The sequence below is a fragment of the Microcebus murinus genome, chromosome 7, assembly GCF_040939455.1.
Source record: "Microcebus murinus isolate Inina chromosome 7, M.murinus_Inina_mat1.0, whole genome shotgun sequence".
Taxonomy (NCBI): Eukaryota; Metazoa; Chordata; class Mammalia; order Primates; family Cheirogaleidae; genus Microcebus; species Microcebus murinus.
The window spans coordinates 46,487,201-46,514,626 of record NC_134110.1 but is presented as its reverse complement, the minus strand read 5'-3'; the positions used below and the strand labels follow the sequence as shown (position 1 = coordinate 46,514,626).

Here is a 27,426-nt window from a genome sequence, read left to right as displayed (position 1 = left end):
TCATGTCCCATTCAAATAAAAACAACAGGAAAAGCAATAAAAAAAAATTTGAAAACTTTAATGATACTGTTTATATAGTAAAGCCATAAAATCTTTTAAATAAGGTACATTCACTTTCTCAGAGCATCTATCATCCAGATAATTTATATTTCATACACTGTCCAGCATTAAACAATTAACTAAATAATGCATTTTTCTATAAAATGATATTACAGCTTATACAGATAAAATTATATTATAAAAACACTCCACACAGGAAAAATGGCTGTATCTATTAGAAAATGCTACAAACTTTCTATTAAAAAATATATTTTATCTCTCTTATTTGTCATAATAATAAACAGAATATATTTTTTTTCTTTCTAAAATTAAGACTTACACCATTTCTCTTTAGGATGATAATATGTACAAATCTTATATCTGAATGAATATAAATAGCAATACTATAATAGTGTTACAGATATATTAGTAACTTTTACAGAAAAAAATATGGCTTTCTAATAAAAGCCTCTAGCACAGCTAAAATCACAAAGCTATTTAACTTAGACATTCCCATATTTAATAAGGTACCATGGAGTTTAGGTTTTTATTTTTTTATTTCCAGTTGACTTACTGCAAGCAGTAATAAGGCAAAATATAGTCAGTAGATACTGGACCAGGTCTGACACTTAAATTAACTATTAGGGGTTTACTGAACTTTTAGAGAGATGTTGGTTCTTTCTCCACATCATAGTTTCTTTCAGTGCCTTGTGGCAAAATTAGTCATTGGTGTCGAGAAAGAATCATGGTAGCCCCTCAAGTGCCTGAGAAACAGTTCACTCATCCACGGGGATCTGGCCCTTTTTGGGAGGAAACAACCCAATGACTCTTTCCGGCTATAAGCAGCTTATTTTTACTGATTGGACCTGGTTCCCTATCATTTCTAAAAAGAGCTTCTGATACAATTTGTACATTGTGAAGCTGTGAAGGAACCGGATGGTCTTTTTCAGACTCTGAGTGACGGTTTTGGGAAAGTGGTACGTCTTCGAGTGCTTCAGTGCATACATTAGGCCCTTCAAGGTGTCTTGGTCACCGTTTTTTATTCTCCACAGGCTGAGCAGCTTCAAGATCTGCTCACTGGATTTGCATGCCTTCGTTGTCTTTTCGATGTCTTCCGTTCCCACTTTCTTCCCCGGTAAGCTTTCCATCAAGCCGCGAAGCTGCTCGAAGGTGAGGTTTGCATGCCCGATGTGCCGCCGCACACTGTTTTCACAGAGGTCAATATCTGCATGAGGCAAAAGCCCAGAAGGTGGTTCACATAACGTATTCATCTAATGCCATCATAAAACCAGCCTGCGGCGAAATGTTCTTAATTTTATTTTAAGGATAACCGTTTTATTTTCTTTTGTTGATGGGGATGAAAGGATACTAGTTATTTTTAAGAACCAAGATAAATATTATTTTGTGTTATAATAAGATAATACGCTACATATGCTTGGCATCCAGAAAGGCTTTGCGGAAAGCCCCTAGTTTAGAAAATTAACAGTAGAAAATTCCAGACACATCACTCTCAGTTTTCTAAGAAAAGTTTGAGAAATTAAAACTATAACATTTTCAGGAGAACAAAAATATTCAAGTTAGCTACTTTGTAATATAAACTTTCATTAGTTGCTATCTGACATAGGCACCATTTGACAAGTTAGTTGCTTTAATTAATCTTTAGTAAATACATATAGTACAAGAGGATTACCTCCATGAAGAGGCTATCTGAAAACCTGAAAATGTGAGTCCAAGGAACTGGAGGATACACACAGCCTAGATATTATTTCAGTAATGAGCGAGGGTATAAGCCTAAGGGGGAATAACTAACATTGCTATTAATGACATGAGTCATTTAGTATCTGTGAGCCCTAAGGCATATCAGTTCATCTTTCTGGGATGAAATGCCCTCATTTATAAAATAGGGAATTTGGTCTCTTTCCATTCTCACAGTCTCTGACTCTCTATTTCTCTCTCTCTCTCTCTCTCTGCTTCAGGGCTAATTATATGTTCAAAGAATACTTTTGGTTTGCTGAAAACGGAACAAAAGTTTACTCTTTGCATAAGCAAAAGCATTCAACTGTCAAAGATGTTTGTCTCCTAAAATCTGTTGTCTCAGTTTCAAATATTTGAGGTTTCTGGATAGCGTAGGACTACTCACTCATTTAACTACTACTGAAGAGCAGAATGAATGTGGCTTTGACACTGTCTGCATTATGAAGACCTTCCCTCGTTTTTTATGGCATGTGCTCCCAATGCTAACTGAAGTCAGAATTCCCTCCATCACATATCCTAAAGCTGACAGTCCACACAAGATGATGCTCACTTCTCTTTGGATTCTCTTCCAACACACACACAGTCCCTGTCTCTTTTTCTCTCGCACACTATTTTTAAAGGAGATTCTTTATAAACCTTTGAAGTACGTGAGTACTTTAACTAGCTTTTCCTATAAAAGGCTCAAACACTTTTCAGACTTTATCTCATTAATCCTTACAACATATGCTATTACAATGACAATTTCAATATAGGCTATACTGTGAGGGTTAATGAGAGTATATTTGTAAGACACATAGAACTCCTCTAGAGAGAATTACCAAATAAATACAACATGGCTTCTTGGTGGAGATGCAAGGTAAGATCCAAAGTGGTTCAAGAACTTCTCCTTGGTAGCCCAAAGGGGCTCCCAACTAAAGAGCTAAGGGATCTGCAAGCAGATTCCTCAAGGTCTAGTCCTGCATTTGAAATACATTTCTCTTCTTTCAGAGTGTTCAATACATTTTGCAAAGAAATTGGGAAGGGGAGGAGTGAGAACCAAACCTTGCACAACTGCTTCAGGAATAACATCTACACTACCAGCTGGGGGAAACTTTTTCAGTCCAACAAGGACTCCAAAAGGGAAACATCATGCACACAACCAAACAGGCACATAATCTTGTTCCTGTTTTATGATAAACGTGTATCTTTGATTTCTGATTGACTTATTTATTTCAGATTACCATACCTTGGACGATCTTTTTGACTATATCTTGGTCTTTGTTTTGATGCTTCCATAACTTCAGCAGCTGGAAAGTTTGTTCCTGTGAGCTGTGTCGTCGCTTTATCCTCTCTACACTCTCTTTATTTACTTTGATGCCAGGCAAATTGTCCACCAGGACACTTAGCCAATTGGGCGTAAACTTTGTAGGAACAGCAAATCTGAAGAATGCCTCCTCACACAGGGTGACATCTGAAGGAAGGTGGGAAAGCCAAGAAGACTTACTCAACAATTGGATTCTTGAAAGTTTCCTGAACTTTAAATATTAAAGCCTCCATAGCAAAGTATCTGGCACAGTGAGTGCCCAATGAAAGACAAAAATAAAACTTAAAGAAAATACTAAAGTCAGTAGTCATTCCCTTTCCCTCATTTCATTTTTTTAGATAAGAAAGGAAAAAGGCCAAATGACTTGTCTAAAATTATGATTACGCAGTGAAAAAATCTTGGAACTGGGTTGGAATCATATATGTATATATCGATTCACATTCCCATGCTTCACACATTTCTATGTAGTCCAAAAAATGTTTGGAAAGAATCATGCTGGTTCATGCCATTGCTTGTGAAAGGCAAAAATGAGGCTTGTCTTTGGTGTGATGAGTCCTTCATTAAAGGTCTGAGATTAGTCTGGTGGTAGGAGTGACAAGACGAGAGCACACACGAACCTGATGAATGGCATCACTAACGTGGAGTGCATTCAGATAACACGAGCTTCATGCTACTGACCCTTACCCAATAAGCAGTTTAAGACAACCAGAGGAGCTTGGAGCTTCCACACAGTAGATGCACTAATACCACAGACAACAAAGCTGAGTATAGATTTTTAATTTGTCATCAGCTTATGTCCTTTTGCTTCTTAGTTGGCAATTTATACTTTAGGTAATAATATAGACATTCTTGAAAGTAGTAACAATATATAACCTAAATTCTACAATTTGGACTCTGCTAATTTGGCCTCCATAGCAAACATGATACTGCCCTTTACCCAAGATTTGATTTGAGTGTGAAAGAAAGGGGAGAACTTCAGGCTTTGGAGTGTCTGTGAGATGACTTTTTGAGAGATTCTGAGTTGTGGCTTAACAATAATGCACAGAGAATAGTCTTAGCTGGTTATGATTCAAGAAAGAGAAAATGTGAGTTTGACCAAGAATGTGGCCAGAGACCCTTGTGTTCAACTCAGAGAGAGATGATACTATAAAATGGGTCCAAAGGTTGATATTTTGGAATATAATTACCTATTCCACATTTTTGAGTTGATTCATTGTTTCCAGAACATATATTATCATGTGTCGCATTTCCTTTCTGAGTTAGCAGGAGACCAAATACACTGCAATTTGTGTGTTTTCTACAGGGTGCTTTAGATGACGTCTCATTTGAGAAGAATCCATCTGGACATCTTTTGCAAACTGTATTTCGCTCCGGGGTTCCTACAGAAAATACCAAGCAATTTAGTACCTTCTTTTCAAATACATTCCCAGCAGATATCCTCTTAACACAGTTTTGGAAAGACTTCACTTGGTTTTTACTGCTACTATTATGCTGCACAAAACTTTAGGCATTTTCACTCTTCACATCGTTAGACAGAGACAACAAAACTTCTGCACTTATCTCCTTCAATAGGCTCTTTTCCTTGTATTACAACTGCAAGTTTGTTTTGCTGTTACCTACAAAATGCTCCTGAAACGTGGGGGGAGAGGCAAGAACGGTAGGACGTTCATTAGTCCTGCCTCTGCTCAAGTGGCAGTAAGGCCTTGTTGTCAACCGTATTCTTCACACAATTATTCCTGGAAAATCATCAAGATAACTGCTGTGTGTCTGCTGTAATATCATTCTTCGAAATTAGTACCCATTGAATGCCGCATCGTTAAATTCCAATCAGCTCCCAGTGAAGTTCTTTCTCCCCTGAATCCTAATTGTGAAGCAACTCATAAGTATGCTAACCTTGAGAAGTAAAAATTTACAACATTATAATAAACTTTTGAAGGTGGTAATAAAGTTGGCCGCTGACTCAAAAGCGTAAGCCTGCAGTTAAGCTACATAGTAAACGGAAGATGATATACCGTTTGCTTAAACCGTTTAAAAGAGAACAGTAGTTACAACTTCAGGAAGGGTGACTGCAAGGGCATTTTATTTTATGGTGGAAAGATATTTGATATATTTAGAGAAATTATTGGCAGGGAAATTTGAACCAGTCAACAACTAAAGATGCTATTAAAAATAAATATCTTCAAAAACTTGACTGTATTAGGCATGGTTAGATCACACATTACAGTGTATCTGGATATGAAAATATCTCCATCTAGTGTAAGCTAGTTGAACAGATTTAGATTTCAATATTCAGATGTAGATTCCACAGGCCAATTGTGGGGTAGGCAAGATAACTAACACAAAATAGACAAATGAAAGCTAGAGAGTTATTAAACTTCATTTATTAAAAACTTCAACCTCCTACCTCATTGTATCTTTTACCAAAACCAGAAAAAAATGGAGCAAAATGGATTGGTTCTAGTTTCATCTCCTGTCTCTTTCCTTTCTAAAGGGATAAATGATTCATTGACCTGTAAAAATGACAAAGGGCTGGCAGAAAAATAGAGGGGGAATGGAAACTACAGCTTGAAACCTTCACATATTAAATGTTATTTCCAGCCTTGCAGTGACATTATCTTAGGAACCACCATACAAAAGCAAAAAGGTTTTTGTTTGTTTGCTTTTAGTACTTTTCTTATTACATCCTACTCCTTAAAGAGGATCCAACTCCACACCAAATTCTACAGTATCATAAGCAGAGGTATGTGGGCAAGGATTCCATGGCTTTCTTTCATTGCTAATTTATTAGGAATAAGTGACTTGCACAACTGGACCCATGTCTCTTTTTGCCCACTGCCATATGTTCTGTAAAAAAAAAAAAAAAAGAATCCTGTCATTCTTCAGACACATATTTGTGCCCTGGGTCTTCTCATGCATCTTAACAAGAAGGTCATATGAGCAAAACATTCTTTTAGGTAAGCTGGCCTTTAAGGTTCTTTAACAAAAGGAATCCAAGAATGATAGAACTAATGCTTCATCATATATTCAGAGACTTTATCTCATGACTTTTCTGGACACGACTTCCCTCTTTGTAATTGATAGAACTTTTTATTTAAAAAAATCTATCTATCTAAGTAATGATTTTATCTTATTAATATCAGTGAAAATATTAAAATTATAACCTGGCATGCAAAATGTGAAATATAATAATGATGGAGAAATTTGACTTTATGGTTGAGAATTCACCATGCCAAGGCCATGAGTAATTCCGTAAGAATTATAGGGCTGAGTAACAGAATGAAGTAAATAAAATGTGGAGAGGGGATAACTGGACTTTAAAACAGCGACAACAACAAAAAATGGTTATTAAATACTTTTTAGAGTAACACCACATAGTCCTTCCTTCTCTTGGGGATGGAAACCTCTTATTTTCCAAGAGGAACCACAGTGTGGGCTTTTAGGGAGGGAGAGGTAAATAAACCCCACTGTGATGCCACAGAATAAAATGTGTCCCTTTGTCCTAAGTCTTCTGGTTGCTGCTTACTTCATTCAACAAACAGATTTTCATGCTTATTTGAGAAGATCCTTGTTATTTACATTACTTTTCAAAATTTTCCCATTTCCAAGCAGCGTAGTCCACACTTTATTTTTCTACATATACAACTTACTCAATGGAATTGACTGCATGTGTTTTTGTTGGATGGGCTTCCCTCTTACAACTTGGCTTAGCTTTTGAAACCCAAAGTATCATCCAATAAAAAGCAGGAAGTGTCACCAATCCCTTCCTGAAATACTCATAGTAGAGGCATTTGAAGAGACTCCCATGCAGTTTGCATCTTCTGTCATCAATGTTAGGATTCACTACTTATGAAACTAAATAGATTTCCATTTTTGAATATGTTTCTTTTATATGCCTTTAAACCTAAAGTATGTGTCATCTAATAATTTAGACTTTGCATATCACAGCTTTTGAACATTCAAATAATTATAAATAAATAGCATTGATGGGCCCATGGTTCTTAACTAGGGGTGAGTTTGCCACTCAGGGGATATTTTGACAATGTCTAGAGACATTTTTGGTTGTCACATTTGGCAGGTGTGGGGGTGGGGATTGCCATTGGCATCTGGTTGCTAGAGTCCAGGGATGCTGCTAAAATCTCTACAACGCACAGGACAGCTGCCCACAAAAAGGAATTAACCAGCCCAAAATGCCAGTAGTGCTGATGTTGAGATATACTGCTTCAAACTGAGTCATCAGAATCTATATCGATTGTTACTTCCTCCAGCTAAGCGAATGCTCTTAATTTTTCCAAGAGACAAGAAGTTACATAATAGAATACACTGAAATTTCATGAATGTGACAGAAAACAACTGTGGGTTGCACCTTTAAAAAATTCAGTGCACGCAAGTCCTAGCCTATACTGTTCAAAATGCAAAAAGAGAAGGCACTTTGTTTATAGACAAGTGCTTACTCTTGGCTTGACAATCTGTTTTGTTTAAGATAAAGAATAAACTCACTGAGGAGATGCAGCTATAGTCTTTATCCTCCCAGACACTCAGCTCCCATGCTAAAGGGAGAACTAGCTTCGTTTTTAATAATGAAATGCATTTCCCCTAACCATTCTCATTTTTTAAATAATTAATTATAACTACTCATTGTTAGCACTCCAGAGCCTCATTAATATCAGCATAATTACTCTCTTGGTATCAATTAACATTTCTGATGTTTGTCAAAAAGCTCTGCAGGTTGAAGCTGTCCATGCCGAAGTAAAACATAGAGGTATATATATCAACTATCCACAGCACAACTCTGAATATGTTCCTTCAAAAAAGACCAATCCATCATGCATCTCATTAGAGAGCAATTTGCTACATTGGAGATTTGTCACTAAATTGCCCTGTAGTGGCAAAGTATTCTTCTGAGAAATGGTCCTTTGGAAGCAATCCAGAAACATAGCACCTACCTAGCAGGTCCCATTACCTTTGCAATTTTCTAGCCTGTAATATATGTCATCAGGACTAAAGTGTTCCTCTAAACTTTTGCTACTATCTGACTTTGCATGATCCTCATTAATTTTGCTGCACATTGAAGCTGATACATACCAGCTTGCACCACTCCAAATCCAGGCGGACAGCTCCTGTGCTTCAAGCAAAACTCTATCTCCAGGTAGTGCCCTTCCTTGCATTCACACACGCGGTTGTGGGTGCGATTGCACTCCTGCTTGACGTACTGCAGCTCCTTGCACACTGGGTTGCAGTACAGACACTCGTCACTGGTGTGCCAGCTGTCCGTGTAGTAGTGGTCAGGGCAAGGGGCGCACACAGTCTTCCACCTCGCTGTACAATGCTGTTTCAGGTAGGTTCCAGGAGGACATTTGTCACACATCAGCTGACGAGAGGTTTCTGGGTCATAATGCAGGTACTTTGGAGGAAAGGTTTCCTGGGTGGTCCATTTAATGGAGATATCCAGGAACTAGAAGGAAAAAGGGAAACAGTGGCATCAGAGCATGAAAAGTCAGGTTGTTCTTGTGTGCAAAGGTATCACGGGACTCAAAAAGTCCCTAATGCCTTAAGCCTAATTCCCTTCCTGCCTACTGATTGAGATGCACCACAAAGTACGTTCAGAAGCCACAATTTTTGCCTCCAGCAGCTTAATCTCAAAGACTGAGAATGCGGAAAACATATTAAGTAAATCCAGGCTCAAAGATGACTGAGTAGAAAGCTCATCGGAATAGAATTTGTAGCACTTAGCTGCACCGCTGAATAACCACGTGACTTGAAAGACACTTTGTCTTCCTGGGTCTCAGGATTATCTCTAGATTAGTGAGCTGTGTGAACTGGTCGTTTTCAGAACAGCTACTCCAAAATCACCGGGACTTCTTATTAAAAATGTAGATTCCTGGGATTCACACTTTTAAGTGTTCTTATTCCACTGATGATGTGGGGTTGGGCCTGGAGACTTAAAAAAAAGACCTCTTATAGTGCTTCTGATACATGGGGTATACACTAAATAATTATGGTTCCATTTATTCATTCGACAAAGTTATTGAGCCCTTACTACGTGCCAGGCTCTGTCCTGAGCACTTGGGATACAGCCTGAATAAAGCATGCAAGAAACCCTGCCCTTGTAGAGTTTCCAGTACAACTGGTGGAGGAAGAAAATACATACATTATAAATATATTGTATGTTAGAAGATAAGTGTTGTTAAAAAAAATGAGAAGCTGAAGGAGATTGGAAACATGGAGAGGGTGGTGAGATTATAATTTCTAAATGAGGTGTTTATAGTTGCCATATTTGGGATTAATGATATTTCTTTAAATTTTCCTATTCTAAGGCTTAATGACTGCAAGCAAATAGTGAAGTAAAGTTGGTGATATGTGAAGGTATGTGATTACAACTGCAGTCATTCCTATCAATTCATTCATTCATTCATTCTTCCATAGAACAGATAAGTGCTGAATGCCCACTAGGTGTCAAGCACCAGGAATATGCTATTGACTCAGATGCAACCTCTGTTTCCATAAGCCTGCAACCCACTGAAAATATTTCTAGAACTTTAAGGCTGACATTTTCTCCAAAGGTCATATGCACCAGTAGTCTTGACTGTTATAGGTAAATGATGTCTACAAAATTAATTTACATTAACTAATTAGACGACCACCTCTCTTCAGGTTAATTGGGATAAAGTTCGAGAAGCATGCAGGGTTTAAGAAGTTTCCTTACATAACAGCAGGAAGAGACCTGTGCAGTAAGAGAAAGAGGATTTAATGGGCAAGGGTGTTGCACGGAAGATAGTTCCCACTGGGTAGTCTGTCTTAGAGTCCAGATCCCAAAAGATCTTCCAGGGAACACTAAAGTAGTTCTTCACACTAATTACAGGAATCACATGCTCAGAAGAAGCAGTGTTATTTGTGTGTAGGGGGTAGTTTGTTTGGTTTTTATTGCTTGTGTTTGGTACAGGGATCAACACTTGACTATTTTCAAGCTTTGGGGAGGTGGTAAACCAAACACAGGAATTTTTCCAAACTCTCCTTTTTGCAGAACTCAGGAAATCTCACAGGAACCCCCTGACCTGAGAAGAGTGTGCCAAAATAGAGAAACAGCACTCTCTTTTGAATTAGGAGTGGCAACGATAAAGAATAGCCTTTTTCATAAGCATTTGAGCATTTTAACTGAAGTATCTTCATTTACTTCTTACTGGGACATGGCAAGCATCTGGGCTGATTGGATTGAACATGAGTTAATAAACCAGAAGAAAAGAATAAAACATCTCACCCAGGGTCACAGAACTCTTGAGAGAGACACTTTGCAAAGAGGAATGGTGCTACGACGTAAAGAACTCCCAACTAAAAATAAGCAGAATACAGTGTGAAATCAGAGCTGTTTTGGTGGTCTTTTCAGGAAATCCTCTTGTCCTGAGGGTTTCTAATGAAAGTATGTTTTTGAATTTCCCTCAGGTGGGTTCTTATTGGCTCAGATGGAGTGGGTCCACATTAGGTGAAAGAAATGACCCACTAGTGGCTGGAAGCTCTGGCTTGATCTGAATATTTCAGAAATAGATGGAACCTATTTATTCATTCAATACACATTCATTGAGCATCCACTATATACCAACCATTGAAAAAGGATGGACATAAAACAGAAATGATTCTTGCCTTCAAGAAGCTCACAGTTTAGTGAGGATGCAAACAGCAACTAAATAAAGAAATAATTACTAATAATGATCAATGCAATGAAAGAAATAAAGCAAGATGAAATGACTATGTTGCTCACTGGTCATTTATACACCATAATGGGGCATCTTTCAAGGCTCCTTGTGTGAATTTGGCTCAAATATTTCTAAGTTTCTCAACATTATCAAGGAAGGTTTTCCTGATTCAACTTGCAAAGACATATGAAAACAATGAGAAATACTTTTCTCTCTTGCTGTTCACTTACAATTTCCTGGAAAGCCATTTTTGAGGGTTTTGTTTGCTTTCAACAGGCCTGGCTCTAGAGGGACTGCTTTATCTTGAGTGGAACTGCTGTGTGAGCCATATCCTGGTAGGTAGGAGTCCGGAGATTTTTCCTAGCCGAACTTCCCATCGTTCTCCCATTCCCCTTTCAGTGAGGTTCAGGGGTGTACATTGTTGATCAGTGCTGACTCTTTTCTACCTTACCAAAAAGTGACGAGGATGAGATGGGAAAGCTCAATGGGCAGTGCTTATGTTCTTCACCAGAAGGAGCTACATAAATATAGATATGATTGAGGATGCTGGTGCAATTTATATTTTTCTAGGTAACTGGACATAACATTGTTGGTTTCCCAAAACCACGCTTTGGAAACTTGTTGCCATTTCTTAGAGATACGAGTAAGTGGGGGTGAAAGGAATCCACAAAGAAAAATAAATAAACAAGGTCGATATAAGGATAGAGAGCATATTAGTGAAGGTAATTTCCTCTAGGTTTCCACATAGAATAATCATATACAATTTTTTTTTAATTAGAAAGCCTTGAAGAACTACCAATTTGCTTTCAGCAAGTTCAATCATGCCTCTTTTTATTTGAAAATTTTCCACTTTGGTAAAAAGACAGAACTCTGTGTGGCCAAAATTGGATGTTTAGGTCTCAATCTTTGGTTAGCCTCGGTTCCCACACAGAATTTCTGGAACCAGTTACTGGACAGAGGATGGGCAAAATTAATAGAGCTCTTCATCTCAGGATTTTCTCCTACTTTTTTCTACATTTCCTGGAAAAGCAATAAAAAAGAAGCCATATGACAGATCATCTTAACATTGGCTGTAGCTCCTTTGCCAGATGATAATATGTGAAGGCTAATTACAGTTGAAAAATAAATTTCTGTATAAAATACATGTTCCAAATGACCACAGATAAACATCTGCAAAAGCTAGGGCACATGTATAGGTGTATCCACAGAAACCTAAACTGCTTTCTATAGAAGAGGCCACTCTTTTTGTGTGTGTTTTATGCTTGACTTATAAAAAAGAACTAAATGGATTTTTTCTTTATTTTTTATTTCATCCTCCTCTCGTTCCCTGTCTGTCTATCACTTGGTATAGACCACTTGTGATTAAAGGAAATCTGAAAACCTCTCCAATCTCATGCTTCCCACCAGTCCAGGATTTCTTCCTGAGGAGCCCATGCCTCTTTTTTTGAAAAGACAATTAAGGTTCCATCTCAAATGCTTTGTCCCTCTTCTTGCCTTCCATTTTTTATGTTGGGGAGTGTTAAATAATTTTCTATTTCAAGTCTAACCATCTTTTCTCACCTATCAAATGCTAACAGATGATGGTAGTGGGTTAAGATGGTGGGTGGGTTGAATTAGTTGTTCTGCAATGATTTTTCTAGCTCTACCATTGTACTAGTCTGTAGTTGGACAGTTTAATTAGCCAAAGAACTTGTAAACAAATGTCTTGCTCTACTCCCATTCTTACTTCTTGCTCCTTTTATACAGCAGAACTCTTTTTATCAATCTCTACTTTTCAGACTCACCCATGCCTTCCATTCCCCTTGTAAAACTATCTGCGGCTCCAGAACCCTGTTAGTTATGCCTTCACTCCAGCAAGCCACCTCAAGTTTGAGCCTAACAGCAGAGCTGTATGCCTCACACGAGTCAGTTGTATGTTTGTTGCTGAATCTGTTTATACTAGTTGTACTTGTAACTATAATTAGGTTATTCAATTAAATGTTGTATAAACCAACAAACATGAGTGTGGAAAAAAAAGAATTATTCTTCTGTAGAAAAAAGAAAATTGAATGTTTTGGGATGAACTGATAAAAAGAAAACCCCTTTGTTCCTCTCAAAATAAAACCCACAAAAACAATAAAAGAAAAAAGCTGCTGCAGAATTTCGAGTAGGTGAGATGATTCTAAAAATAAAATGAGGAAAACATCTGGGAAAATTATATAATCAATTAGTTTCATAAATATCTTTAGCATATTAACTGCCATGTGAGTTGTTTTTATAACTCATGCTAGTTTTGAGCCGGGGGCCTTGGGAAGCATGTGTAATTCACATGTCTCTTTACCTTGGGAGCCATGAGAACTATTTTTCAAGTTATATATAACTCACACACAGAAAAACAACAAAAAATAACAAATCTTTCATTAAATTAGAATTGTTTTGCTTTTGAAGTTTTTGTTCTATTTTTATAATAAAACACTGTGGAGCCCCGGGGAATTTTTTTTTTCCCTAGTGTGGCAGTCAACACGTTAAGTTCCAAAACTGAGTGGATGGGCAATATTCACAGATAAGGGCTTTGGAGGAAACACAGCATGAGACTCTAGCCAGCAAACATAGACTCCAAGAAAAGGCTTGGCCATATCTCAAAATACAGATGATTGAAAGTTTACTAAAAATTTTTAAATTCAAAATAAAATATTTAAATATATTTGTATAATTTTTGATATTCAATGCTATATCTGACTTTATAATTAATCATCCAATCTTGGTTTCATATATATATAAATTTCTAGTGATAATTCCCCACATTTAGGAATTAGGGTGCTATGGCAATGCTATGTATGGGCAGAAAAGAAAAGATGAAGGTGGAATTTTGTTTTGCCTATTCCCTTAAAATATTCATGTATTAAATCTGCTTTGTGCCAGATAATACACTAATAAATAATGTATATAATATTTTGGTTTGTACCTACTTTAGAATGTTTAGCCCTTAGTATTATCATTAATTCTCCACCAGCTAAAAAACTGAGTCTTAGAATGTATAATTAACGTGACCTATGTCACAGTAATTAGCACAGGCATAGTAATTAAAGCATGTGTCATATAAAACATTTTTTTAGTCAAATCATCTAACATTTACCAAATGTTTTCACTTATACTATTGCCTTATACATAGTCCAAAAGTAAGTCCTACAGTGATTATGTTTCATTCAGTCTCAAGGGCATAGGATTAGAAGATCACCAATATTAGGAGACCAACCAAAGCCTTCCTGAAGTCCAAATGAACTGACTTTGACTTTTCTTTCTCTGTGCTAAGACTGGGTCTTGCCCAAAGCTACTGAGTTGAAAATTTATCAGATGACAAGTGATTAGACTGGGGCATTCTAGTATGCTTTTTCCTAAAGAACAAAAGAATACACTTCCTCCAGCAAGTTTATTTTTGCATTATGCAATGCAGCCAATCCCATTACTGGGCTTGCTCTCTGGTATGCAGAACCATGAGTGACCCAGTGGGTTTCCATTTATGGAAAATTCATTAAAAAGAGCCCACGCAAAGCCTGAAATAACCACTTGGTTTGGGAGTTCCTTTTGTGATCCTGCGTCATGATCTTTGCTGCAAAGAACTATTTGAGGACTAGCCAGAGTTAGCTAAACTTCTGGTCAGTTTGGAAACCATGCAATTTTACAGTTATCTTGGCCAAGGGGGGAAAAAAAACAACTAGAATATATATCATGGTGAGTTTCTTAAAGAACTCTTGTAGTATAAATTATTAAGATTATTATGAATACACTATTTTTCTGTGAAGGTCAGTTTATTTGATTTTTTAATATTCTTATATTATAGCTCCTTCCTCTTTTCCTCCATTCCTTAAATAATTCATTTATTCATTCATTCATCAAACACTTATTGAGACAATTACTATGCTCTGGAAATATGGCTAAACAATGGAGTTGAATAAGTTATAAAAACGTTCACCTAAATGCCCAGTCTGATATAAAATACTCATAAATCACTGCACAACAATTGGAAGCAGAAAAGAGAAGAAAGAAGATCAAGCAAAGACTCAACAGAGAAATAAGTTGGAAATTATGAGGGGCAGTGGTAACGGAGAAGGAAAAAAACGATAGAAATGACATGTTGGCTGATTGCACTGGAAGAGGATAGTGCTAGAAGCAGCAACTGAAGAGCATGCCCGTGCATTCTAGCCAGTAGGTATGTGGTGTTGCTATTAATTACTGTCAGCAGGAGGAGATGAAGTTAAGGAAAAATAGAATGAATTTGGTTTGGAACATCTTCCATCTATGAGACTAAAGTGATGATGTTCAGTAGACAAATAGAAGTTTATGTATTGGGAGCTCAGGGCAGAAATGCAGGCTGAAGACACAGGTTTCAGAGTTATGAGCACATAAATGGCTCTAGAAGCAGAGAGAGTAAATACTACTAATTACACAAGGAAACTGGATACAAGCAAAAAAAGACAAAAATGTTAACCCTTGGGATTTATAAACATTTGTGAGATGGGATGAAAAAGAGAAGCTAAAAAATATAAGGCTATCACAGAGAATTTCAAGAAGGATGCTAAATGGGTAATGAAAAATAAGTTCTGAAAAGTGTACAGCTTGGCATTCAATCAATGAGAATTAATAAAAGCACTTTCAACTGGGAAACCTGCGTTTAGAGTATACACACCAGGATCCCAAACTCTGGTAGACCACTACCTTAGTAACTTTGGACCACTATCTCACCTCTAAAACGAGAATAACCCTTACTCTACTTATCCATGTAAAATTGTTATATTTCAAATCACTGAAGGGACACAAGTAAATTTGGTGAGAAATAAGGTTCCAGACAATCATGAGACATTATTATATATGCTAATTACACAGAAATGGAAAATGGGAGACATTTGGAATCAGACTCATTTCCAGAGACATTTCAAAGTTTCTCGTTCAGTAGGAAATTATACACCTGAAATGTGCCATAAGTTGATTATTTACCCTTTTCTTAACTGTGTCCAGAAAAAGCATCTCAAACTTGTTTATAAAATTAGTTTCAGTACCTTCCCAATTGGTGTCATTTTCTTGTCTCATTCAAATAATTCAAGGCAGTTCCATGGCTTTGCTTAGAAGGCTGTGATAGAAAAATATGTGTCTCTGTATCCCTTAAATACTTAGCATGCTGTCTTCCACATAGCAGGCATCAAATACGTCTAATTTAATTGTATTCAATTTGATAGATCTATTGATTACCTACTATGTGTCATTAGGATCACTGGAGTTATACAGAAGCAGATAAATACCATGATGTAAAGGATACATCTGCAAGGACACACACAAAGCCCACAATTTTCTCATCTGTAAAATAATAGTGATGACAGAATTTGCCTAAAGGAAGATATTTTCTAAAGCATCTTTCATCTTGCATGGTGTTTTGCATGTACCGTTTCATTTGTACTTAGCGGCCATTTTAAAGGTGAACGTGTGAAGAAAGCAGACAATTCATTTGAGAGGTTTAATCTATGGCTCCCAGTTCCCCACCTGAGAGTCTACCACTGCTTAATAATTTTCACAATAGCCAGTTGGTTGGCCAGGAATTATGTCTCTAGGTAAGGAAGTAAGGACGAATGAATGAAATCTTTTCATCTACACAGAACTGATTTGCTGCCAACAGCTTTCCTAGGCAAACAGGGGAGAGGGAACACAAACAATTATGATTTATTAGATGTGTCACTGGGCCAAATTCCATACTATTTTGCTTCCCTTGAGGCTGAAGAATTGTCTTCAGGTAAAACTTAATTTTAAATGTAATTTTTTCTCCCTTTAGAAATTTCTTTCAGCTGTTCGAAGATTTTAAGATTAATCAGCAATACCTTGTTTGTGTTGGGAATCAATCATAATTGTCAGGATGAATTTTCTTATGATGCTCTTGCTACTTCACAGGAGTTTGACAGACAATTAACACTTGACAGATTAACAAATAAAGGCAAAAGAAAAAAAACCCAAACTTTGAGAAAAAAAAAGAACTTGTAATCAGGTAAACACTTAAAACTTTTCAAAGAAGATATACAGATATCTCACATATTTTGGCTTCTAGATATTAATATTTCTTTGATTCTGTTAATCACCTTATGTAAGAAACAACATTAATTCTGAAAACCAACTCAACAGCAGGGCGGGCTGAATTTTCCCTCGTAATTATTTCCATTTAAGCCTACCTGACAAGCACAAAGGCGGCATCACTACTTCAGGGTTTTCTAGCTACAGACCCTGGCATTTGGTGCTCAGATTTGGCAATACAATTTAGTATGCTGATATTTTTGAACATCAATTCTTAAGTTCCATTTTATAACTATAGTGCCTTTCTTTGGAGATAATACATCACTCATATAATCTTATGAATCCCTTTTGGTTACTGATGACCTCTGTATTAAAACTCAATCAATATATGGCTAAGGGGAGCTGGTGAGAGAAACTTAGGTACAAAAAGCCATGTGGTCATGAAATAGAACAGAAACTAGAAGTAGAAATGAAATAAAACAGCATCCAAATAAATATGTAGATGTTTGCTGAATGTCTGTGATGTGTACACCATTCACATGCTGTTTATTACACATCCCCTCCAACCACCTCTAAGGAGATATAATTATCCCCATTTTATAGATGAAGAAACTGAGTCTCAGAGATGTTGAGCAACTTTTCAAAGGTCTCAGAGCCAGCACACATTCAAGCTGGGATTCAAATCCTACTCTGTTTGAACCTTTAACATCCTTTAACAACTGGCTCTTCCATTTGGGGATATAAATGATATAAAAATATCATTTATATATTGATCATATAAATGATCAATATATATGATCATATAAATGATCATATAATATAGTAGTTGATATAATATGTAGTTGATCATATAAATGATCAACTACAATACAACATAAAATTCAGTAGGATCTATCATTTATTTAGCAATCAATCTATTTATCTATCTATCTCTCTATCCAACCTGGTGAACAGATTCCTCTCCCTGCCTCTTCTGTCCTGGATGCAGTACTTCACACGGTCTCCCTGGAGGAGACTCTTGTGAGGCTGAGCAACCAGTGCACTTTATACCAAGCAGTAGCTGGGCAGGCATGTATTCCTTTGAATTTGTTCTCCTTCTCTTTTTTGCTTTACTCATCATATGCTCACTCCTGCTTCCCCAGGATTGCATTTTCTAAGAAAATACTAAAACATAAGCTTTGTCTTATGCTCTGTTACCTAGGGAATCCGGGCTTAGACTCATGTCAGGACCAGAGCATTTAATTGCAAAAGAAAAAAATATATATATGATAACCCCCTAGAGCTAAAGAAGGAGCTGAAAAAATATACTGGAATCACTTCACCCAAGGATTTGACCCTCACAAGCCCAATTCTGGGCATTCTTAACCCTGGTAGAAAGCTCTGGGTCAAAGGTACCCACAGAGGCTTTGATTTGATTGTTGGGTATTTTCAGAGGACTCAGCTACTAGATGTAAACAACTATAGAGCAAGAAAAACTTCTCAGCTAGGTAACCTTAGGTAAATTACTTAACTTCTCTTAATCTTTGTTTCTTTGTCTGTGACGTAGAGATACTAATCTCTGCACCATAGAATTTTTGTGAAAATGTACGAAATATTAGGTGTGACATCCATATACAGTAGTTATTCCAAAAATGATTTGTGTCTTTCTATCGTATGACTTCCTCATTTTGGCTTGGCTTAAAGGAGTAGAAGTAATCGATGAAGAGGAGTGAACTTCTACAAAGGAAGGGTCAGTTGGAAGTGAAAAAACATACCCATTTGGTACATAACAAGGTGTTTGATTTGGAGTCTGCTGTGAAGTGTCCATTGACCTTCTCACTCTGCAGCCCAGCTAAGCCTTTATGTAATTTCAGTTGCCTAAATCTTGAATTTTATGTAATAGAAAAAGAAAGATGGGGTCCTTCTTCATGAATTCTTCTAACAATAGCTTTGATGAAGGTGTTTCAACTGAGAATTCCAAATCATAGATTTTAGTCTTTAGTCTTTTGTGATCTTAAATACTCCTAGCACTTACTGCCCCTCAATGATCAGATATAACTAGAGTTTGGCTACTGAAGCAGTCAGTACTGGTTGGGTTTCATGCTGTGCCAACAAACAACTTCAAAATCTTAATGGCTTAAAAAAACAACAAAGGTTTATTTCTCGGATATGCTACCATCCCTAGTTGGTCTGCTGAAGGCTCTCAGTATTGTCTCTGTCCAAGACCTAGGATGGTATAGCAATCTCTGGACATAGCTGATTTGCCATGGAGGAGGAAAAGAGGAAAAAAAAAAAAAACTTTGCATATGCCGGCAATTGCTCTCCTTTGGAAGTGACTTGTATCATTTCAGCTCACAAGTCATTGGACAGAACTATTCATATACTCCCCCATTTCATCTTCACTGCAAGGTGATTGGGACGCACAATCCTACCAAGTTTTTGGAAGAGAGAAGCACTGAGAACCATTGGCAAAAAGCACTAACCACTAAACCATCCTTCAATAAACATTGCTTATACTTTCTAGTTGACTTTTGGCACAATCTAGTTGATTTTTCCCCCTTTACTGGACATTAAAAGAAGAGAAAGGCAATAGAGTGGGAGCAGAGGTCTTCTGTCTATCAGCCTGGTATATTATTCAAGTGTAATTGTTAATGGTCATGCCAACCTACCCATTATCATGCTTATTCCGCCTGAAGGTTTGACATTTATTCCAAAGAGCAGCATGCAGTTGTCAAGTGCTTCCTTGTGAATACAAATTCAAAGAAAATTCTGCTCAGTGAATCTAAGGAGATTGCTAAGTGACCATAATTACACCTCTTCAGTAAGTCCTGGGGGAATGTCTTGGACCTGGCTTTTAACTAAATGGAATATGAAAAATACGCACGTTAACAATTTCTATGCATACCAGCTAAAGACAAGAGGAAAATATTTTTTGGCTTAACAAAATAATTTGTGACCCTAAAATACATAAGTCATCCTACCTAAAAGTAGGTAACATTTCAAAAGCTGCTTCCTCTTGTGGTTTCATTGACTTAAACAGAATCTCTTAGACATAAACCAGTGAGGCGGAAGAAACTTTGACAATGACAACAAAATAGATTATTTTAAAACATTCCTATAGGTTAATTTTTTATAGATAAATAAGTATGTTTGACTTTTACATATTTTGAACAGGAAATAGTGCATAATCGATTTTTTTTAATTCAGACAAAAATTTAAATCTAACACAGACCTTCCATATATTACTTGGTTCAACATCTCTATTTTACAGATGCATGAAGTCAGACCCAAAAACTAGAGTCACCCATTGGAGTGAGACGAAGGCAGAAATGAGAAATCAGTTCTTGTCTGCCACTGCCATTGCTCAGTATTATCACTATGCCCCACAACTGCATTCCTAAATTACATTTTTTGTTGTTGGCGGTGGTGGTATCGATGTAAATGGATGGTGAGAACTTTTTTAAGGATAGGGTCCTGATATCGATATTTTCTAAGAATAAAAGAAATCGTTTTTTTGAACAAGAAAGTAATATTATATGGGAAGGGAACTGAGGTTTCTGGATCAAAGACCAGTGAAGAAAATTGAATTTACCAAAAACAGTTATAAAACTTAGATGAATCACTATCTTGTTTTAAATCTCAATTCATCTTGACACCTATTTTCCTATTTTATTGTTGATTATTTAAGAGGCTTTTATTGAAAAATGCTGCTATGGTCTAGACTGAAGTTGAAGTTAAAATCCTAAGGCTATTCTTTTTATTTTTGAAGAAGATACCTCAAGGAAATTAAATAATATTTTCATACTATTAAGATTACAATAGTAGAGAGATTATTTTTTTTAAAAAAAATCACAATAAGAAAGTGATAAATTTAGGCCATAAATAGCACATTACTTTTCTGGAAAGGCTTTAGGAATGATATTTCATATCCTCTTGTATATTCTATCCATTTATGGTCTGGTTGATTCAGATGCTTCTGAGAAATTGGGGTGAAAAAAAATCTACCCAAGCACCTAGGAAATTATGTCAGCTTGTAGCTGGCAGGAACCATTTTAGTGTGTCTGTAGACTATTCTGGCCTTGGAACATTGATTTAAAGAGGCCAGGTAAATGTGAGAGAGAGTAGGTATGACACAGTTGCTTACCTAATGTGTTGTAACACTATTCTTATCCCTTACAACTGTCTAAAAGAATTCTTTTTTTGGACTTTCTATGCTAGTTACCCCAAAATATTCTGTGGTAGTGAGTTCCAAAAACTAATTACATGTCACATAAAAATACTGCCCTTGTCTCTATTTCAAGTTGGCCATACCTCACTCTTTCTTCTTGCATAGATAGTTTACGGATGTTGCTAGGATTTCCGATTCACTAGTTCCTGCTATTGTGGGTTGCTAAGTTTTATTTTGATTTTTGTTTTCTTTTCTAAACATGGCTACTACTGCTGTTCGTATTTGCATTTTGTTTACCAGACTATCAATATCAGAATTGTGTCTGCAGGTGGCTTCTCCCCTCTCTCCTCTCTTGCCATGTGAAGTCATCTGTCTTTACATCTCTCAAAACGCTTTCTAGGCTGATGACCCAAATATTTTTTTTTATCTCCAGCCAAGGCATCTCCTGTACTCTGGAATATTTTTTATATCTAAATGCCTACTTGACGTACTTATTGGGACATTTTACAAACATATAAAATGTATCAAACCAAAAATGAACAACACATCATGTCCAAACCTAATATCATGTGTTCTGCCCTCAGTCCCTGTGTAATACCTATGTTCTCCACTCAGGTGATAGCACAGAATCCAACCAGATGGGAAGGCCAGACAGCTGGCCCTGCTGAGCTTAGATTGCACCTCAGGATCAATATATGGATCTGCTTCATTTTTGTTGCTTGCTTATGAATGGGCTTTCATGAAAATATGGACATAGACCTTTATAGCAGGAATGTACAAATTTATTTAAAATATGGGTCAAGTGGTAAGATATTATGTTTATATCTTGAAAGAGATAAAAGCCAATATTAGAATGTTAAATCTCTGGCAGTAAGCTCAATTCCATTGGAAGATAAATGGAAATTGATGGTAGATTATCCAACACCCTAGCACTGTGGTCCACAACTCTTGGGCCATAGACTGGTACCAGTTCCTGGCCTGTTAGGAACAGGGTAGCACAGGAGGTAAGTGGTGGGTGAGCAAGTGAAGCTTCATCTCTATTTACAGCTCCTCCCTATCGATCACATCACCGCCTGAGCTCTGCCTCCTGTCAGATCAGTGGTGGCATTAGATTCTCATAGGAGTGCAAACCCTACTGTAAGTGCACGTGTGGGAGATCTAGGTTGTGCTCCTTATGAGAATCTAATGCCTGACAATCTGAGGTGGTGATGCTAGCACTGGGGAGCAGCTGCAAATACAGATTATCATTAGCAGAGAGGTTTGACTGCACAATAAATGTAATGTACTCGAATCATCCCCAAACCATGTCCTCCCACCCCCGTCTGTGGAAAAATTGTCTTCCATGAAACTGCTCCCTAGTGCTAAAAATGTTGGGGACCACTGCCCTAGCAAATCTCATCATAGCACCTTTGACTCAGCAAGCACACATTTAGTGTCAGGCACCAAGGAGACCTTGGGGCTATACATGAGGAAGATGAAAATCTGTGCTTGCAGGAAGTTCATACTTTGCTTGCCACAGAGGTGATGCTATTCTCTAGGAAAAGTTCTAGAAATCGGTGGGGTATTTTTATAAACACAAGGACTGTGTGCTGCTAGATATTCTGGACAAAGAGGAATGATTCCATGTCCCCAACACATTCAAATGTCCTAGTGACAACTGATATGAGTAATCTAACTGAATAACTTATTTATTATAATCTGAGCCTAGATCAGACCCTCATTTTATATATACACAATGTTTTGTACATGATTATTATACATACTGAATTTTTTAGGAATTTAGCAATATAAAATTTGATAGAAGGTTGAACTTTGCTCTGTTTAAAATTACCAAGATTTGTTCACCATTTCAGAAAATCACAGCACCAAGGCCAACATCCATAATGCTTCTGAGTCATCAATGTTACACATGTGCCTCAGTCTTTGTTCCCAGTGGTGTGTTCATGGCAATTCTACAAAAAGATGCTAGGATGTCATTACTTTTTTGTATCTTCTAGGGAAGCTTATTTTATTATAAATTACTTTCCTTTTATTACTCTTTTATAGTATAGTTATGCCAGTATATTGATTTTTTAAAATTATATGTGTAGGTAAAATATATGTATTCTGAATTTCATTTCAGGAGAGCAAGGAGGTTGTTACAAAGGATTTATTATAAAAGTGCATGGAAGATGTCTGATATAATTGAGAACTACTGCCCTACAGGGTAAGACATACAAATACAGTGATAATTTTGGCATCTCTGCTCCACTGTAGCAACATAAAGACTAGCCAGGCATCATGAGTCAATGCCTTGACTAATGCAAACATAAATTTATGTGAGATTACTCTATTTCTCTTTAATGTATTTCCCAGCCCTCTTTTTTCTTTCTTTCTTTTTTCTACCTGCAAAGGAGAACCTCAAAGTAAAGGAAATGGTATTTGTTAATGAGATGCTAAAGAAAATGATGCTCTCTACAGAAAGTTTTCACATAAAGGGAACATGCAGGCAGGGGGCTAACAGGAAAACCCAGCAGGCAAGTTACAGGATAGGAGAGCAAAAGTATTTGAGCGTGTCTTTAGTGCCCCTTTGATCGCCATTGCCATAGGTTTCCTTCTAGAACTGGAGAAAACATCTGGTGCAGAATGCTTACTTCCCCAATCAATGGAATTTGACAACTCTGGTTTTAGCCTATGAAGTAAAATTAAAAACCAGATTGAAATTAGAAACTGTACTGAAGGTTGCTAGGTGACCTAGGCCAGGAAGGTTGCCATGGACAGGAATCAGGATTGTTTGGATTGAATATATGTCAGAGTTTCCTAGAAACTTCAGAGTATTCACTCTTTTTTTATAAAAAAAGGCTAGGCAAATACATGAAACTTAACCACTGGGGGGGAGGATAAGGATACCAAAATAAACAACAGGACAACATAAAATCAGAAGCCTCAAAGGACATTATCCTAAAGGAGGACAGACAGATCAGGCAGCTGTCCTGAGAAAAACACTTCCCCACATACCCCTCACCCTGCCACTCCAGCTCCCAGTATTACATCATTAATTCAGAACTTAGCTTTGATGGGTGGATCTGGCCCTACATTGTAGGAAGTTTCAGCCACCAGTTAAGGCCTAAGCCAGGATGTTCTCAGTGCATCAGGTAATTCATGGATAACCATAAAAGAAATGACTTGGTGTTATTACTATCTCACCTTTCAGAGCAGGCTTCTGCTTAATGGTATTAGTGAGCATTACAGGAAAGCCCTCTACTAATGCATTAGCCCTAAGGGACACCCCACCCCCAACTTCTTCACTGCTTGCCTTAGAATATCCTGTGCTCTCACGGACAAGATCTAGAATTCTACTTTACTCCACAATTTTGCCTTCTCCCACTTCTTGGGGCCAGGACACCTTGATTTTATCTCCAACAATAAGACACTGTACCCCTCTTTGAAGGTGATAACAGATGGCCATCTCTCCCTCTTCTAAGTATCATCAGCATTCATTTACATAATTTACTTGGCTCTAAATGGTCCTAAGTTATCTTTAAGCATAATGCTAGAAGCTACTGTTAATATGAAGCAGGAACTTTATGTGGTTATCTTGGATGTATGCATATCATTATTACCATTTTGTAGAAAAGAAAATTAAACTTCAATAGAGAAGTAACTTGGCCATAGTCATTTTTCAGGTTAGTGATGGTACTCACATTCTAATTTTGGTCCAACTGATAACCACTGCACTACAGCTTCCCTAGTAAGGTTTTGGAGGGCTGGATCTTTTATGGTCTCAAATCACTCCGTATCCCCTTTCTTATAACTCTAATTGTATACACAATTAGGCTGTGAGGTCCATGGGGACAGGGTGGTGTCCATCTTATTTTTCACTGCATCTCTACTGCCTAGTGGCATTCCTGGTATAAAGAACTAAATATCTGCAGTGCCTCCAGTTCCTAGAACTGCACCTTGGTGTTTACTAAAGAGCATTTGTACCTTTTATTTGTAAGTATAAAGTGTCCATTCCAATTATTTATGAAACAAAGTCAACCTCAAAACTAAAGAAAGGGAAAGCAAAATCTTTCCTATTTAAAGTATTTACTGTGCTCAAGACACATATAAAGTCTTCTCTTCTGATAATGCTTATCGCCTAAAATTAGTGTCATATACATACGTATCTATCTTCCAATACAGATCACATATAAAAACATTTGTCTATGTATTATTTAGGAACACTTACTATTAAGAACAAATATTATTTAGTGGAGATCTTGAAATGTAAAAGCTTCTGATAGTATGTTTATTATTAATTAAACCTTTGACAGTATAAAAATGGCTAATAAGAACTGTGTCCCTATAGTGATAATATACCAGCCCCAAATTAGAATGATTAAATCCAGTGTGGTGCATTCATGCAATGGAATACTGTATAGCAATGAAAATGGATGAATCATTGTACATCCAACAGTAGAGATGATTGTCACAACAGACCTTTGAGTGAAAGCAGTCAGATGCAAGAAAGTGTATTAAAAATAAAAGTCTATTTACATAAAGTTTAAATATAAGCAAAACTCATCTCTGGTGTTCAATTCAGAATATTTTGATTGCTCTGGCCATGGACGAAGCCTCTGGGATGCTGCTAATGTATTTCTTGACCTGCGTGGTAGCTTGCAAGTGCTTACTTTGAGAAATTTCATTAGGGTTTTACAACTTGTGCAATTTTCTGTGTCATATTTTAATAATAGTTCACTATTTTAAAAGTTCTTCATAGTATCTATATTGGTGGATATGTATATATATGTATGTGTATACATATATATTTTAAAATATACTTATATGTGGACTCCTATACAACATTCCTTTTCTTTAGTGACTTTACTATTTATTTGCTTATGTTTGTGTATCCCAGGAACTAAGTGAAAGACTACCCAGCCTTCCATTAACTGTTTGTGGGTTAGAGGTTGAAATTCAAACATTTACTCAAACACATCCAAAACACATATGTGGCTTAAATGTGGATTTTCTTAGCCTTGCATGAATGTCATATTCATATCTTGATGTACTCCACACTTTAGTGACATAAAGGAAATAAGCATTGGTCATAGAATAACTTACATACAAATCTTATTAACTTGATTGATCAAAACTTCAGCTAAAAAGAAATGGAAGAAGCTAAGTTACAGAGATACTTTGCCAAATAACATTTTAAAAACAATTTTTAGCCCTCTTGAGTGCTAAATTTTAACCATTTAGGTATATTTTAGAACATAATTCACATTTTCCCACCAATATTTTCCACATTATGTTGAAGGTGAGAACTGTAATAACCCATTTTAATAATAAAATTTTATTGAAATATATTGCACAGTTAAAGTGTGTGTGTGTGTGTGTGTGTATGAGAGTGTGTGTATGAGAGAGAGAGAGAGAGAGGGAGAGAGAGAATTTTTTCCTGGTGCCAATTATTCAAAAATTTCCATCATATTTGCATAAGTGAATCCAGTAATCTCTAATGCAGACCTCCACATGTGCAGAATGTGCCACGCACTCTCCAACGGCCCTGCAACGGTCTGAGAGGAACAGTGAACTGGTCCCCTGTTTAAAAAGTTTGAGAACCCCTGCTCTAGTGTCATAGTCAATGTGTCCAAATTGTATTCTAATAGTTTTTAAAAGACTGACATCTTCCTCCAACTTACTCTGAATCTAAGGGACCACTTCATTGTCAACAACAACAATACTAATAATAAAGTCCAAGTTCATTAAACAAAGATAGTATGAGCTACAGGAGAGCGTTAATAATCTGAGATGAAGACAGTAAAAAAAAAAAAGGACAAAAAAAAAAGGTCTAGTTCTCCTCTAGATCTCCTCTCTTTCTCTCTCTCTTTTCTCCATAAACTCCGCAGGAACTTTGCAGAGTGGAGGGACACCCTAGGGGGAAGCACGAAAGAGCTTGAAAGAGGTTTCCGGTTCCAGCCTGACCCCAGGTCTCTTCGGGGAGAGATGCGAGCGGCGCTTTCTCGGCATCGGTCCGCCGGGAGGTGGGGGACCAGGTGGCAGGCGGCCTCCCCAGGCGCCGGGCACCGGCTCCCGCGTCCCCTGCCCCGGGACTTACCAGGAGCGCGCAGCACAGCCACTTGTTCATCGTGGTCCCCGGAAACCTCAGGCGCTCGGAGGCGGCGGCGGGGCGAGCGGCTCGGTGCGTCTCTCAGCCGGTGCACTCACACGTTATATATAGCGTCCCGGCAACAGGAAGTGTCGCCTGCCTTTGATCAGTCATTTTTCTATCCTGGACCAAACTTTACACCTTTCTTTTTTAGGAACCTTGGGCGGGAGCAGCAGGGGGCGCAGAAACCTCCAGGGTTAACGCTTTCGGAGCCAGGGCGGGGAGGGTCCCCCGCAGGGGCGCGGCGAGGGGGGCGGGGCGGGTGTGTCTGGCCCCGGGAGCGGGTGGGGGGAGCCGCGGAGCCGCCGGGCTGCGGAACAAGGCGGCTGCT

At 37.4% G+C, this 27,426-nt stretch overlaps 1 protein-coding gene across 1 annotated transcript; it reads right to left on the bottom strand.

Moving 5' to 3' along the window:
• Positions 1 to 37: 37 nt before the first annotated feature.
• On the bottom strand, positions 38 to 27,308 carry TNFRSF11B (TNF receptor superfamily member 11b). The gene is made up of 5 exons (XM_012753815.2): positions 27,045 to 27,308; positions 8,180 to 8,549; positions 4,285 to 4,476; positions 3,020 to 3,244; positions 38 to 1,264 (listed from the first exon to the last, which is right to left on the bottom strand). Exons 1-5 carry the CDS (start codon positions 27,072 to 27,074, stop codon positions 876 to 878), a joined length of 1,206 nt encoding a protein of 401 aa, XP_012609269.1. The 5' UTR covers positions 27,075 to 27,308; the 3' UTR covers positions 38 to 875.
• Between the last annotated feature and the right edge of the window lie 118 nt (positions 27,309 to 27,426).

Excerpts from the sequence above, each read along its gene's own strand:
- TNFRSF11B (XM_012753815.2), bottom strand. The coding sequence starts at position 27,074 with ATGAACAAGTGGCTGTGCTGCGCGCTCCTG. Across the intron at positions 8,550-27,044 it reads GGCTGTGCTGCGCGCTCCTG|TTCCTGGATATCTCCATTAA; the intron begins GTAAGTCCCGGG and ends TTTTCCTTCTAG. Across the intron at positions 3,245-4,284 it reads AACTCAAAAATGTGGAATAG|ATGTCACCCTGTGTGAGGAG; the intron begins GTAATTATATTC and ends ACCTTCCTTCAG.